Source organism: Egretta garzetta, unplaced genomic scaffold (genome assembly GCF_000687185.1).
Source record: "Egretta garzetta isolate BGI_Z169 unplaced genomic scaffold, ASM68718v1 scaffold180, whole genome shotgun sequence".
In the NCBI taxonomy this organism is placed as follows: domain Eukaryota; kingdom Metazoa; phylum Chordata; class Aves; order Pelecaniformes; family Ardeidae; genus Egretta; species Egretta garzetta.
The window spans coordinates 246,087-261,944 of NW_009258299.1; the positions used below are offsets into that span (position 1 = coordinate 246,087).

At 41.0% G+C, this 15,858-nt stretch overlaps 1 protein-coding gene across 1 annotated transcript in view; it reads left to right on the top strand.

The window, feature by feature from the left end:
- The window catches only part of DGKI (diacylglycerol kinase iota), a 114,575-nt gene that overhangs the window by 82,819 nt on the left and 15,898 nt on the right, over positions 1-15,858 (top strand). Inside the window, 1 exon segment of the mRNA XM_035894057.1 lies at positions 2,699-2,724. Coding sequence (XP_035749950.1) covers positions 2,699-2,724 — 26 coding nt within the window.

Here is a 15,858-nt window from a genome sequence, read left to right on the forward strand (position 1 = left end):
TGTTGAGGCATCCCTGCAGCTGAGATATTCAAAACCTCTCTTTGTAGCTTCACAGCTACATAAGAAAGTTTGAGCTTATGCTATTGTGTTTCCTTGTGAAAGCAGGAATATGGCTCTCCAACCCCTCTGTTAACGATGGGTGAAATGAGCCAACAAGCTCAGACTTCATTAGGGTGAGGCAGAGAGCTGCATACATACCCATCAAGATGCTGTGACGATATAAAGCTTATTTTCTCAGGATACCAGGCTACATAGTTCCAAAAGATACTCGATGAAACCTTTCAAATGAAAACACTGCTAGTAGCAACAGTAGTACCTGTTAGATTTCTTACTGTTCAACCACTGTGTTCCAGACATGCAATAAAAGTACATGGCAGTAGTATTTTGAAAAATGTATACTAATTTTGGGCACAATAAATATGGACAAACATATTTTTTATCCCTCCCTTCAATGTTTTAATTGAGAAGGTGGTGGTATTGTAATAGTGTCTCTCCTGCTGTTGATGCTTTAAGGAACTAATGACATCTGTTTTACTAGGCATAAAGAAGAGCCAAATTATAAAATAATCTGTACAATTTATTTTATTGTTTCACATAAAGATCTGAAAAGTGATGAAACTGTACAATTAAGAAACAAAACAAAGGAATAAATTCCACTGATGCTGTGGGATACTGCATTAGCAATGGGTGGAGAGTCAAGATACATGAGCTAAGGAACCTGGCATGACCCCTGCATGTAAAAATATTTTTAAGTACCTAAAAACTTGCACCTCTTGATATGGCCCATTTGGCACTGTTTTACCCTGTAGAAAACACTATGTGTTGAATTTTGACCTTCAGAAGGCTTTCTGCTGGCGACTGGGGAGGATGGCCTGTAACTTAACTGGTCAAAGCAGTGGGACAGAGTCCTAGTGATGCCTACTAATCCTCTGGGTTACCTGCATTCCTACTGTATTTCCACAGACCTGGCTGAAGTGCAAGGGCAGAGGTGGCCTGGTTGGCAGCAGAGCAGGATACATGCCTAGGATGTTCAGCAGCAATCAGAGGATTTAATGGGAGTAGAGGATTAATTAATTCTGATCCATACAGATGCATTGGCTTCTGGCACAGTCAGAATCTTAATTAGGCAATCACATTTTTTCCTTTCACAGTGACCATCACTCCAGCTGTGCTATAACTCTTTCCTCTCTTTCTTTGCAAATCTCTCTCTTTTTTAAAAATAAAAAATTTGCATACCTCATTAGGAAAGTTTCCTTCTTTTCTTTCCATCTTTCCTGTTTGCATCTACATATTTGCATATCTGCTTCTAATCCCTCAGCCTTCGTTTTCAGACCCCTGTTATGGAATGAGATCATGACTCCTTCCTCAGCTCCTTTATTCCTCTAAATGCAGGGATTCTAACCCTTCTTTTCTCACCCTCCAACCCCCAGCCCCTGCTGACTCAGTTAAATATACATGTGCTATTTTCCTCTTTGTTCCCTCTTTTCCCTTCACCCCTCTGTGGCTGCTTTTCTTATGTCAGCTTTGATCCATTTGCTGGCAACACTAACATTTTTAAATCTTTAGTAATTTGTTATTTTTCACACCTTGGTGGAAAATTAAATATATCTCAGAAAGGAAGCATGAGTCGTCTATTCACTGCAGGAACCAGTTCCTTGTTCCCTGGGTGGGAAGGCTATATGTGCAGTTGAAAATCTTTGGGGAAGTGCTGAGGCAATGGTCCCATCCACTCTGGGCTGGCAATCTGGTCTAAATAACCAAGGCACATCCCAGATTTGGCTGTACAGTTAGCCCCCGTTTTGCTAAGCCGAGCTACTGCAGCAAAAGGAAAAATGCAGGGCCAATACTTTATGCCTCTCTGTGTTACTTTGTTGTCGGTGCTGACCAAAATGATGAGGAGTGTGATCCTGAGTGATGGGAGCTGTGACACAAGTCTCTGGAATTCAGTGGGGCCCTTCCGTTCATCAGCAGGGATGCTGAGAGGTCCCTCATGTTTTATAGCCCCTCACTCTCTTGGAATATGATCAGAGGCTTGAGCCACTGGTTAGGGTGTCCTGTAGTAACTCCTGCGCTGCTGCTGTTGCATTGCTTTTTACTGTACTTACATTTGTCCAGACTTTTTTTTTTTTTTTTTTTTTGGTCTGTTTATGTTGCTTTTGTGACGATGGCATGAACTAGTATTAATTATGACTAGTGTTATATGCTCTCTACTACATTGGCTCGTGGTAAGAAAATTGGCCACCTTAATGACTTCAAGTTTCTCTGAAGCTATAATTTCCTCGACCATTCCTAGCTGTGAGGTTTCCTCCTGGCTCACACTTAATTATGGTCCCTTCTATAATCTCTGAAGGATCAGGACTTTCTGAAGAGTAATGTCAGCTATTTCCAACAGTAACAGTAGTAGGTAAGTTCTTTGCCAAATACCTACAGAAACTCTTGGCATGAGCGCTTGTCAGTGCAGCTGCCAGGGGCCTTATGGACATGACCTCATATGGCCGCTCTGGTCTGAAGAACCTGCTCTCTGTCTCTGCCCTTTTCTGCTCTTTTCTTGTCAGATGCCTTCCAGCCCTCCCTTCTAAGTTAGCCCAAGAATGAAACCTTCAGATTCCTCCATACTCTGTCACCCCACAGTGACATTGAACCTTATTTGTGGCCTTTCCATAGCAAAGATTGACTGTGCTTTGTTGTTTTATTCCAGGTCACCGGTCTCTTCAGAAGATCAAGGTAAGATGCATTTTACAGATACTAATAGCATATTAAAAATGAGACTAAAGACTAGCTGTAAGATGTGTTTTAACACAGTTGTGGTGGATAAAAATGACTTTTTAAAAATTAAACTTTGGTGTTGCTCAAACTTTGTTCACCCTTAGACATCAAGTGCTTGTTCATTTAGTTAGGGCTGGCAGAAATTAAGCCTGTGTTGAGTTATTTGTAAAAGGAATTTTGCTCAAGCAAACTGAACTATTGCAAGTGTTTGCAATTTATTCAAACTATTGTGTAGGGCTTCACCTGTGAAAAATTATGTGTGGGCTTAAAGGTTAATATATGGTTTTTGAGAAGATGAACAGATCTCTTATGACTCTTATAGGACAGGACCTTTGTAGCAGAGGAGACTGGGTTGTGTTTAAAGGCTTGAACCTAAGTTATTTTGGGTTAACACTAAAATCAGTTTGGTAGAATGGTGTGGAATTTAGTGCTGCTAGGAGCTTCTACATATAAAAATCTTATGGCTTGAGTAGGAAGAGTTGCAGGTTATGGTAATACATTTGCTCTGAAGGAGACTGAAGGAACTGATTTTTTCTTATGGACTAAAAAGGGAATCTGCAGTGACTAGCTGGTTAATAACTATGACCAACTTAGGTGCTTAGAGCTAGGTGGTATAAATATCCCCCTAGAGTACATTAAAGCATGGTTACATTGGTACTGAAATCCAGAGGCATACTGCAAGTGATGTGGTAATTGCACCAGCAGAGCTGCACAAGGAATGGAGAAAAAAAAAAGGTGAGACCGTAACTGAGAGAGGAAAGTTCATCATGTAGCTCTGAATCTGGAATATTATTTTGGACCACAAAAGAAAAAAAATCTGTTTTCTTCTAGCATTCAATTTGTATGCAGTTACACGACCAGCAAAATTTCTGGGCAATACTATAAATATTATTCAAGAAAGGTCCAGATGGGGAATAGTAAGGACTATTGCAAATGGAGATGTAAGGCGGTCTGAGCCTGGAAGTATGTCACTGAAGTATGTGCACTTGGAGCGTGGAGTGACAAGTTAGGTATCAACCTACATTGTCCTTGGCTCCAGCCAAGATCTTTTTAGTCCAGTGTAGTGGCTGTCAAACACATCGTCATTAATAAATTCTCTTCCATTTCCTTGACATGTCATTTCTTAGTAAAGGAAGTTATAAAGAAAGTAATAAAAAAGGACAAACATGTCAGACTAAAGATATATCTAGCCCATCTAGTCCATTCCTAGTGTCCAATAGCAGTGGGTCCCCTGATGAGCAAGCATGAGAATGGCAGAAGTATACAGCTTGAATTTCCTGGTGTACCTGTGATTTACAGCTCATTGACTTTGTGAACCAGAGGCAGTTTTCTTGTTCAATAGTTCATCTGCTTTTTACCATGACCACAGCTTCTTAATATAAAGTACTGGAGACTTGTAAGAAGTTAACAGTATACCCCATTTCTTCAACCCTCAGAAGAAACTTGAAAACATTATGGTCTAATATACTATTTCAAGACCTGGGCTCACGCTGCTTGTCGGTGCATAAGCTTGTTAGTGATAGACTTCATTTCCCTTGCGTTTATTCCATTGCTCCATTTTTATCTATTAATGGAGCAATAGACGTCTAAATGCATTTCCTTGTATATCTTTAGACTTTATATTTCCTGCTGTCATAGTGCCTTCCTTCTTTCTACTGTTTTTTTTTACTGTTCTAGTTTTTCACAAAACCTTCCTGTTTGCCATCTACCATCTGCTGCCAGGGTCTGGCTTGTCAGGTTTGATAAACATCTCTGAATAGCCTCTTCCTCCCCTTTCTTCCCTTTCTTCCATAAGAAACCTCCTCTGAAATATAGAATGAAAGGCCTATGTTCCCTTGACCAATTAGTGACATGATAGCGCTAGTTATTAGAAGTTTTGTGTGGAGTATCTAACTAGATTTGTCATCCATGTAAACATGGAGGAGCTTCTCTCAGACAGAAAAGATTTCACATACTCCAGTGACTTTTGAGAAAGCAAGGTCCAATACTCGGATTTCCTCTCTCCCACTATGCCACATACAGACCATGGTAAAAGACCAGGAAAAACATGACAAAAATGCTGTAGCACAAGCTGTTTTGAGCCTAGGTGCTTCTCAGCCCACTCAATGCATGTGTGGAAGAAGAAGAAAACTTCTGAAATTACTCTTGGATCTGAAATCTCTTATCTAAACAAAAAAGGGAGGGTCCAGGACAGAGCTGAAAACTTATCTCTGAATTGCCTGTCTTTCATGGTGTTTATGCAGACTTCTCCTGGTATATTTTTCTTGGATTAGGTATCCAAAAGTCAGTTTTGAGACTCTTATTTCCATTAATAATCAGTAGTCAGCTGTGTGCCTATTCAAGACATTAAACATTCATGTGCAGTTTTATAAGGCAGTAATGCTTTAGGGTGCATGGTGGGGCAAGATCCAGCTGTAGAATAACCTACTTTCACTGGCATCACGCTACGTCCTCTGTTTCAGCTTTTCTCCCCTATTATGGGGCACCTTTCTAATGCTGACTTTCTGATGATGTGATGTGTTGGCTATTACTGAGAAAAGGTGCTTTTCTCATTTGCATTGGACCTTTTGCTTTAACTTCCCATTTGGTTCATTTGGTTTCTCTTCTTTAATCTTCACTCCTCGTTTTTAATTCTACTGTTTCTCCGTGTTTGTTTCTCTCCATCATCTTTGTCTCCCTTATCAAACTTCTCTTTCCCCTTGACCAGGAGGTTGCATTTTGCATAGGTTCTTGCACTGTGCTCCTCACTTTGGTTTCTGAATGTCCTGCTTCTCCTCAGTGTGGACTGCTGGCTTCAAGCATTAGTTGCAAGCAGTAGCTGTAGCATCTGTAGTGTAGCAACAGAGTTGCTACCAGAATTAGCAACTAATGTGAGTGGCACTTCCATTAATCCCTGACAGGACAATGCATTATGCTGTCTTGAAGAGAGGGTGAGGATAAAGCACCATCTGTCTGAGACTGGGCATCTACTGAACAACTGTAACAACACACAATGGTCCTTGTTGTGGACACGTGTTAAAGGCACCTTTATCAGTTACAAAACAGAGCCATTTTAATTGGCACAGAAAGGGAAACAGCACTGCTAGAAAATCCCAAACTTCAAAAGAAAAAAAAAACCCAAACCTCTTAAAGATTTTGGGTTTGTGTCTTTGTTCTTGGTATAGGTAGTTAGGAAATATATAACTCAAGAGTGAAACCCATCTTCTTCTTTCTCTTTCTTTTTTTTTTTTTTTTTTTAAATAAGAATAAAAAAAAATGAACCACAAAAAGAGCTGGTCCTTCTTTAGGTGTTGGGACTAGCTGAGAGTCAACAACGGGCAAGTGGCAGGGGCACAGAAGACCTGGTGGATATCATGAGGGAGGGGACGGGCAGCTCCCTGTTAGTGAATGGAAACCCTATCCATTGTTTCTAGATCAGGTACGGTACTGCAATGAGGATGCAGGCTTCTAAAAAAATGAACCACAAAAAGAGCTGGTCCTTCTTTAGGTGTTGGGACTAGCTGAGAGTCAACAACGGGCAAGTGGCAGGGCCACAGAAGACCTGGTGGATATCATGAGGGAGGGGACGGGCAGCTCCCTGTTAGTGAATGGAAACCCTATCCATTGTTTCTAGATCAGGTACGGTACTGCAATGAGGATGCAGGCTTCTAATGCATTGCCTGTGCACAGTCATTTCCTGATTATTGCTGGCTGAACGGTTGAGGTTTACCAAACCCTTCCTTCATCCAGCACCTTTCAGTACTGCACAGTACATGGTATGTATACTAGATCATGCCCTGCCCACTCTTATTCACAGCTGGCTTGCAGAAATCTGTCTACAAATTTTCCCATGCTAATGCATTGAATAATATTCTTATATTTTATATTACCTTTGGTCTAGCTTCATCTGGGTTATCTTTACCATTCTTTGGTTACCCTGTGTAACTGAGTTGGCTATTCTTCATTATTGCCTGAGCAACTGAGAGAAGTGCTCTTAAAAAGAGTACAGTGAGTTCCATTTCCATTTCAATATTCTGAAAAAAAGAATACCAGTAAATTCCTGAGTGGTATGTGGACATTGGCATGTTATTTGTCTAATAGCAACTTGGAGCTGATGCGGCTCAATACTTGTTTACCTACTTCAAGCAGAGGAACCTTGCCTTTGATTGAACTACTCAAAGTTTTAAGTGGCTATACTAATGCACCTGAAGTAGCAGTCAGCCCCGGTGCTTAGTCCTTATGCATCTGAGTTGCATTCTGATCTGGAGAAAGAAGGTTCCAAATATTTACATCTCTGATCTCTTGCTGCTCTTGTTCCTCTATAGACCCATGAAACTGGGCTTTTTACCTTGTTTGCTTCTAGCAGACATGCTTTTTTCTGTATCAGCACAATTTCTAGCAAGCTTTGCTGTGATTAAACTCAGTTGTTCATTTTCCTTTTTTTCTGTGATAGATTCCAAATTCTTGAGGGAATAGGGGACAACTGATAAATTAATACAAGAGGCAAATATATTCAAAAAAGAAATTTTGGAGACCGTTGGTTATTACAACATCATAATATGATACAAAAGGTGAAGATGAAAATGATATTTCTACTTGGAAAGATGAATGGCGACACTTAAAGATCTTTCAGATTCTGGCAGATGGTGGTTCCATGATGATACTTTGAGTCATCCAGTCTGGATATCCTATCCTTTGGAGGGATTTGTGCAGACCCAGGAGTGCATTAGAAATTAAGTGGGTTTAAATGGTCACCTTCAAATTAGCCTCTATTAGAAGAGTTTTCCACAGGGATCACTTGGCCTAGGTTCAAACTGGAAGCTTGGGGCGGGAGGTGTAATTCTGTCACTAGATATCCCTCTGGGTGGAGGGAGATGCTGTATGAATTATAAGGAAGGGAGTGATCAAGTGTGTGTGTGCATAGAAGGTATAGTGGTTTACTATGCAGCATCTCTGCCTTCAGGCAAAATGTGCTGTGCGTTATGGTATTTGCTCCAGTGCCGTCTGCTCCATTAAAGAGAGGAGTTCTGAATGCCTGCTGGGAGGAAGATGGCTGTAGAAACCCCAGAAAAGAGCACAAGAGCTGAGAATGCTTCCTGGGACCTCCAATACATTGGATTTCCTGTTGTCCCTGGAGGCCTGCAGGAACATAGGCTTCGATCTCTCAGCTTCCTTTCTTCTTTCTGGAGCCACTGCCCACTAGTCTTGCTAGTCATAGTCTGCAAAGGGACTTTCTCCTCAAGAATTTTTTAAGTGTCCTGCCATCCTGAATAAAAGGACTAGCAAGGAAATACAGATGAACCTAAAACGTCTCAGTGCTGGTAGAATTTAAAAAAAAAAAAAAAAAAAAAAAAAAAGCTCCTCTGTTTTGTACACAGATTCCTTCAAAAGGGAGAGTGATGGTTTTCATGCAACTCCAGCTGAGAAGCTATATTCTTCAGGGTGATGTTGCAGCTGTTTACCTAGCAACAAATTGAGATGTCTCGGAATGCTTTCTCTGAACAAATCAAAGACAGTACAGTGGGGGGGCTCCTGACTGCAGGTATTTATTTTGATTAATTAGCCACTTTGGAAAGAAAGCCCTCCTGGATAGTGTTTTGAAAGTATGTCTGTGGCCAGCTGAGCCAACATTTGCTTGGGGATCTGCTTTGCGTTTGTTCATTTGCTTCTCCACTCAGCAGAGGCTGGTATCGATGCAGAGCCGTGATACCCGTAGCAAGAGAAAGCACTCTGTCAAAGCACTTCTCTAGGGCCGAGGGAAGTCCTCTCTGGCCAAAACCTTTAAAAGGTGCCTACACCCTACCTCCCATCACATCTAAGCAGGCTGAGGGGTCAGCAGGCAGCTGGGAGGAAGAGGTCTGGCAGATGTGGGCATCTGAATGAGTAATAGAGGAAAACTGGGAAATGTTTTCCAGATGGCCACTGCCATTATCCCTTTCTCCTCAGGAGGAAGTAGGAGTAAGGAACGTGTTGTCTGAATCAGGGCACCTATTTGCAAGCAGAAGCCCTGAGTAACCTTGCAACCTACTTTGCTCCTTTTTTTGTTTCTGATGGAGGCTGTTCATGGTCAGATAAGAGTGGCAACTCGTTAAAGTAAAAGAAGAAAACAATTTGGTCCAACCACTGAAGACTCTGTCCAGCAAATAAATGCTTGAACTGACTTTCAGGTTATTTAGTCCTGCTGTGAAGCCCTAGCTTACTTGGATATTGCCAGGCAAAGGCACTGCAGCCAGCCTTACAGTGGCAAAAAAACCTGGAGTGTGGTAGGACTGCCTGTGATAGTCATGGTCCACCACGTTAGGGCAAGAGGAGGAACAGTGTGGCCCACAATGTTCCTTTTTTTGCTATCCTTTTTATTTTTAAATAAAAAATAAATCATTGCTTAATCATTTTACCTAGAATTCTCTTCCTGCCAAAGTAATGCCACTGTATTGATAAAGTGGGCGCATTAGTCAGCCGAAGTCTTCCCTGCCTTGTGTTCTCTCTTGATCAGAGACATTTTCTTCCACCACATCGGTCCTGAAAATGACACTAATTGTTTCTGTCTTGGCTTGAAAAATAAAAATGGTGGAAGGGAAAAGGAAAGAAAAAAAGTGACGATGTCTGCCAGATGGTACTTAGTTTATCTGCAACTGTTCTTTGGGCTTTTGGACCATTTACAAAGGAAATCCTTTTTCTTTAAGGGCATCCCTTCCTTTTGTAAATCTGAGTTAAGCGGTCTTGCAGGAAAAGTTCAGCATTAGGGTCTGAATACTTCCACTTCTAACTATCAACTACACTCTCAACTCAGCACCAGTGCCACATAAACAATTCAGAGTGGACTCTAATTGGCATCAAAGTACTTTTAAACTAGTCTGACACTGCAAATGGGGCCTTAAAGGCAGCTTGAGTGTAATTTACATCTCTTGAAAGCCTCTTTATTCTTCCAGAGTTGTATGAAGGGACTTCTGTCTAAGTGAGAATTTAGTCTTTCTTTCCCTCCAGCAAGCCTGTGTGGTTATTTTTACCCCCCCCCCTCCAACAGTTTGATGCTGTGTGTTGTTTGAATCTAAAATTCTTAAAAGGAAGAGGTTTGTAATGCATATTTATAACCACCTGAGTAATGGATGATTTTTTTGCACGTTAAAATTTTTGTCTTATTCCCCAGTTAGGCAAACAGATGCAGTCAAATCTGTGTCAGTTCTCTCCTTTGAATCCGCACAGGATGCGGTGCTTTTGTAACTAAAGGAAAACCCACAAATGTTTAGAAGGGTTTTCTACCACCTTGTGTAATCCTAGAAATAGCTGTTATTGAGGTATGACTTATTCAGAAGGCCAGCATGCTTCAAAAGTGTGTCTCAAACCACAGGAGAATGTGTGCTTATGCACATGTTTTCCTGTACGGATGGATTAGCTCAAGATGCTGCGTGAAGGCCTTCATAATATTCCCGTTGCTGAATAGTCATCAGGCTGTCTGTGTCTGGCTGCTGTTCAGCTGATGTGCTTCTGAGCTTTTGGTTGCAGCAGGTTTTCTTGGTCTCCTGGGAGCATTTTGAGCTCTCAGGCTCTTTATTTGGTTTTCTTTCATGGAAGTAGTGCCTCGCAGCACTGCTGTCGTGAGATACCTATGCTGGTGCCATGGGTCTCAGATTCCCTAAGAAGCCTAAGCTTTTCCAAAGCTGAAATCCTGTGGGAAAATCTTGTTTACCACCTGTTTCTTTAGGAGAGTGTGTAGTGGCAGCAAACAAATACATTTTTGAAAAATTAAAAAAACCGATGACTCTTGCTTTAGGCAGCACAAGAGATACCATGTTCTAGGCAGGAAGCCTCTACAATGCACGCATTTGCGCTGTCATATTTGCATCTTGGTTTGTACGCAGTCTTCAGGCTGAGGCAGAACTTCTTTAGCAAGTGCAGGACCCCTTCCCCATTCCCCATTCCCGCACCAGACAGCTCCTTCAGATGTAGACCACCAGCGTCTTCTTTCTCATGGTTGATGTTAGATTAGAAAGAGATGTTGCTGACATATAAGGCTAGACTTTCTAAAATGGCTAGTGAGATTATTTTTTTTTTCTTTTTAAGCTATAATTGGCATTTAAAGGCTGATGTCTTTTCAGGCTCACAGGCAATCAAGTTCCCCATCAAAATGTCCCCTTTTTAGTTATAATGCAGCCTCTTTCTTGAGCAGTGAAATGTGAAACTGTTTTTCTTGGTCTGTTAGCCATCTTTTTGCTGAAGATGTTCCATTTTGATTGCTCAGCACTAAAGTTTAAAAATTGTGCAAAAATTCTCTTTTGTTTGGTGCAAGAATTTTTTTTTTCTTTTGCTATGTGTCAGCTTTAGTTCAATGTAGAGGTAAAAACCGGCATAAAAAGAAAACAAGATGAAGGTTAACACCTGACACAGATATACCCAAGAGTCTTACTATCAAACAGCACTACTAAGCTTTATATTCAGGCAGATTCCTCAGCGGTACGTGGACTGTTTTTACAGGGTATTCTCATGAAAATGGACATTTTTTTGCCTGAACACAGATTTTCCTGTGCACAGCTGTAAGGAAAAATGCAGTCCTGATGGTTATGATAGGACCAAATGTTTGTATCCTTATCTTGGCATAAGTTGTGCAGTGTTGTAATAACAGGCTCCAAAGCATGTGCGTGTCCCTTATAGGGGCTTAGTGCAGCTTTTTTTACCCAACTAGTTAGCCTATATTCAGGGACCTTTGCCTCATTCTATCAGGAGGAAAATTTGGTTGTAAGAGTCAGACAGCTGTTTGTTGTAAAGTCCTTTTTCAGTGAACACAGAAGAAGTGGTTTGCTTGTGCAGAAGTTCAAGCAAGTCTTTATAGTGGATGTTTTGCCTTTGCTGCTTTTATTTTTGCTAGCCTTTTGCCTCTCTTGTACCCACACAAAGCTTTAACCATTTGTTTCTGGGTTTTTTGCCAGCATCTAGGAGAGCCCCCTCAATTCACAAGGCTTAACTTCCTTTTACTTTTTTTCATGGTCTTCAGTAGTTGCTTCCAGTACTTGCAGGTGCATAAAATACATGAAGAAATGTTTAATTGCTCCTTCCACTCAGCTTAGCTTCAAAGAGAAATGTTTAAGCATCATCAGCTTTGGTGAGACTTGAGATTGCCTGTAGATCAAAGACCTGTGAGCTCACAGTCATTCCAACAAAGTGTTATTAATTTTGTAATTTAATTTCTCAGTTATATAGACAGTTTGGCAAATATATTTTAAAGGGAGGGGTTTTTTTCTGTAACTTTAAAAGCGGGTTAAATATTAGGAAGAAGTAAAGGGTTTATAAAAGCTCAAATGCAGAGATTTGCAACCTTTCTTCACCATAGATCCCTAAAACTTTTCTATGGACCGACAGACCCTTTGGAAATGTCAAGTGTGTGTGCGCTGCTCTGTATCTTAGATGCTTGTTTTTCATAGTTGTCTCACAGGGGAAGTAGTCCACAAACCAATTCCCCTTTCATCTGCAGGCCAAGGCTGAAGACCATGGCTAGAGTAGAAAAAAGTCAGTTCTGTATCTTTCTGGGTAAATTATGTTACTGTCAGTTTTTCATATTAGATTTGATCTTTACTAGATTGTACAAAGCTATTACAAGCAAATTTTTGTTTACTGAGAGAGGAATGTATTTCTGAATGATAATCTATATGGACTTCACACTCACTTGAGAGAGTAGCTTTTTGAGTGATTGAAATAGAAGATATTATTGATTTCTATATAACGAGTGGGAAATTAAGAACAAGAGCTTGTTTTCTTATCATTTCTGTAATGCTGATCTTTAACAGCCCAGAAGGCTCCAGCTGTGTAAAAGCACTCTTCTAGTCAGGGTCAGCTTTTAACTTCTCAACATGTAAAACAGTAATTACTTTAAATTTCTGACTCTATGAATTTCACAGAGTCTACAACAGCAATAAAGGCTGGAAATGTTCTGGAACCTAATGATAGGCCAAGTTAAGTTTAATAACTCTCAAGAAATTTCATGATGTCACCTTCTGCTGCGGTTTCTTCTTCATTATCAGCTCAGCAAGGTTTGAGCGAGGCAATATTTCATGAGGTTCCTTAAGAGTTCCCCTGAGCAAGTCTAGCAGGAGATGGTGGTGGACACTGAGGCTCAAATTCTGGGGCCCCCACACCAAAGCCCTAATGTCTAGTATTTTGCTGTTAGCTGCCTCTAATCAGTAAGAAACCTCCAGCACTGAAATGCAGATGGTGTATCGATTCCAAGTGCTGAATTGGTGTGTTAGCTGTGTCTTAGAAAGGGCTGGACAGTTGCAGGCACTGCCTGATAAATGAGGTTTCTACAAGGTCCTGATCACTTCAGCTCATCAGCTGTCTTATTGTGTCTTTTGAAAGAGCTAAAGATTTTATGAGCCCTAATTCTATTGGAGTTACGGTAGTTGAATTCTGCCATAATTTCCCATGTGCTTAAACGTTGCCATACACCGATCAGATGCATTGTTAGCCTGGTATTTTTTAACCCCTGGTAAGATGTATTATTGCAAATAATACTTTGCCCTCACGCTGCATTTCGTTCATAGACCTCGAATTGGCTGTGTTTTCATCATGGATGTGACAAGTGCTTTGTGTGGTATTCATACTTTAAAACACAGTTTTAAATAATTCTGTTCCCCCCAGTCCCAGCTCTTAGACCCTCACTAAAGGACTGCTTGGAGATGGCGAAAGCTTCAAAACAGCCACGTGTTTTTACCACTTTTATTTATTCTCTGTGGCTTAGTTTGTATAGTAATAGTGGGGGCAAATATGGTGTGGAAAGGGTCAGATCAGGCGTGCGGTCTGACTGGTAAAACCTGGAAGATGTTTATGGTTTATGAATAGCTTTTACTCACTTAAAAAGACACGTTACTGCCGTACCACTGACAGTGGCAGACTGCAGAGCTGTACTGCTCTTTGAGATTCTTTCCGGTGAAGGCCAATTCCTCTCACTGACTCACTAATGATTATTTAACTAACTTCCTAAACGTCCTCCATGTCAACCTACTTCAAACTGTGATCCTGAGATATTATCTGCAAGGGCTTATAAGACTTTTTTTCCCCATGTTCTTTCTGAAAGTGTTTTAGCAGCAAAGTTCTGGCATGATGGTAGCCTGGTGCTGAGCCCTGCTTATGTCCTTGGTGTTAAACTGATCAGCAGCCTTGGGATCAAGAGGGAATTTTCCTGCAGGGCAGATGGGAAGGGGTAGTTGTTGGTTGAGGTTTCCCTTACTCATGATGCTTCTGAGAATTTTCCTTGCTTTTGAAGTGAGCAAGATGGTGTCAGTGTTTTCTGCCCCTCTCCCTCTGTTTTCTTCTGATGCGTTGCAGTCGTGGGTCTGTCTTTGTTAGCCCTCATGTTTATGAGGCATTCTCATGCTGCACCTGTATGTTATACAAAGAGCTCCCAAAATTTCTGAGGGCATGGGCATTGCCTGCTCCCAGGAGTATCATACCTTGGAAACCCTTAAAAGGAGGACCCCCCCATTTTGCCCTTGTTTGATTGTCTTTCTTGCAGGTGATCAGACATGTCTCCTGGCATCCTGCCATTCTGAAGGGTCCCCTCTCTGTCTTAGTTTAGCTCTTAATTTAGGTACTGCAAGTTTGGAGGTCATTTTGCCTAGAACTTCTGCACTCCATGGAGGGATTGCGCAACAGGAACTATTGCAGGGATGCCAGGTTGCTTTCTGTGGAGGGTTATTTTCTCTTCTGACCATCCAGGCAGCCCTGTGAGACCTCCTAGGCATCTTGCAGCCTCTGAAGTTACTGGCTACAAATACCTCACTCCTTTGTTATCTGTTTCCCAGTGTTTAATGACTGATTTTGCAGCGCTGTTTTAATGCTGCAGACTTCACATGCAGAACCAGAGAGCAATTGTGATTTAGTAGGTTAATTTTATGGCTGGGAAACAAAAATGTTTATTGTAACTCAGTGACATTAAGATATATTTTTAGAATATGAACTAAAAATAGCTGTTTCCAATAGAAACAGTGGGAATTAACATAGAAATAATGACGGACACGTGCCGCAGGAAAGGTATTGCTTTTGGCACATGTGGATGTACTAGTAGGTGTTTTTCCTGTGTCTCAAGCTGCAGTAGCTTACAGCATTACCAGTGCTCAGTTAGCAGCCTTTTTAACATGTCTTTTTTTTCTGCTAGTGCATGATCCACTTGTAGTTGCTCAATATTAAATTTTAAGTCAAGTGTGATTTTTAACATGTCTTTTTTTTAGTTGCTCAATATTAAATTTTAAGTCAAGTGTGTGTGTGGGCGGTGGTCGGGTGGTTTGTCTTGGGGTGGTGGTTTTGGGTTTTTTTGTTTGTGTTTGTTTTTTCTAAATGAGGTTTCTTTTGTAAGTTGGCCCCCAGGCGTGGTTAGAACCTTGTCTCAAAATTCACCCAGTGGAAGCTAAAAGTTGCTAGACTCTAGCAGCTGTTACATGCATAGTCTGCATTTCTGGCTGTCCATATCCTAGCAGGTAATTGTTTCTGTCAAGATCCATCACCCTGGGCACTGATTGACACATTTGCTGGCAGTTTCAGCAGAGAGGTCAGTGATGGAGTGGGTATGGAGCAAGGGCTGTCTGCAGGGGTGTACCGGTAGAGAGGGTTGATCTTTGCTAGGAGGCAGCCTGGGGAGTCTACCACCGCGACAGACCAAGTGCTTCTTCGTTACACGGACAGATCATTTCAGTCTCCAGTCTTGTCAAGCTGTCACCTTTCATCAGCAATAAATCTGCTTGCTAGATAAATGAAAAAGGTAATAAAACATTTTTATTAGTCATGTCAAATGCTTGTCTTAGGAGAAGTTGAGAAAATAATGACTTGATTGAAATATTTATTAAATCAAGTAATTTTTGAGGCATCTTTAAGACCTGAAGGTATTTTATGATATGATAAAACAATTGCATAATTCATGTTATATATTACACCTGTGGTTTAAGAAGAATATAAAACCATTCTCACTTTAATGTTCTTAATTTTAAGGCAGCCTGGCACTGCATGTTAACAGAATTTTTGTCCAATTTCTCAGTCTGCTCTCTCTTGTCAATGCCATCTGCTTGCTTGTTTTACCACCTCTTTAACAACCAGGTCATTTTTGCCATCTTCACCCTCCTCCTCAATATG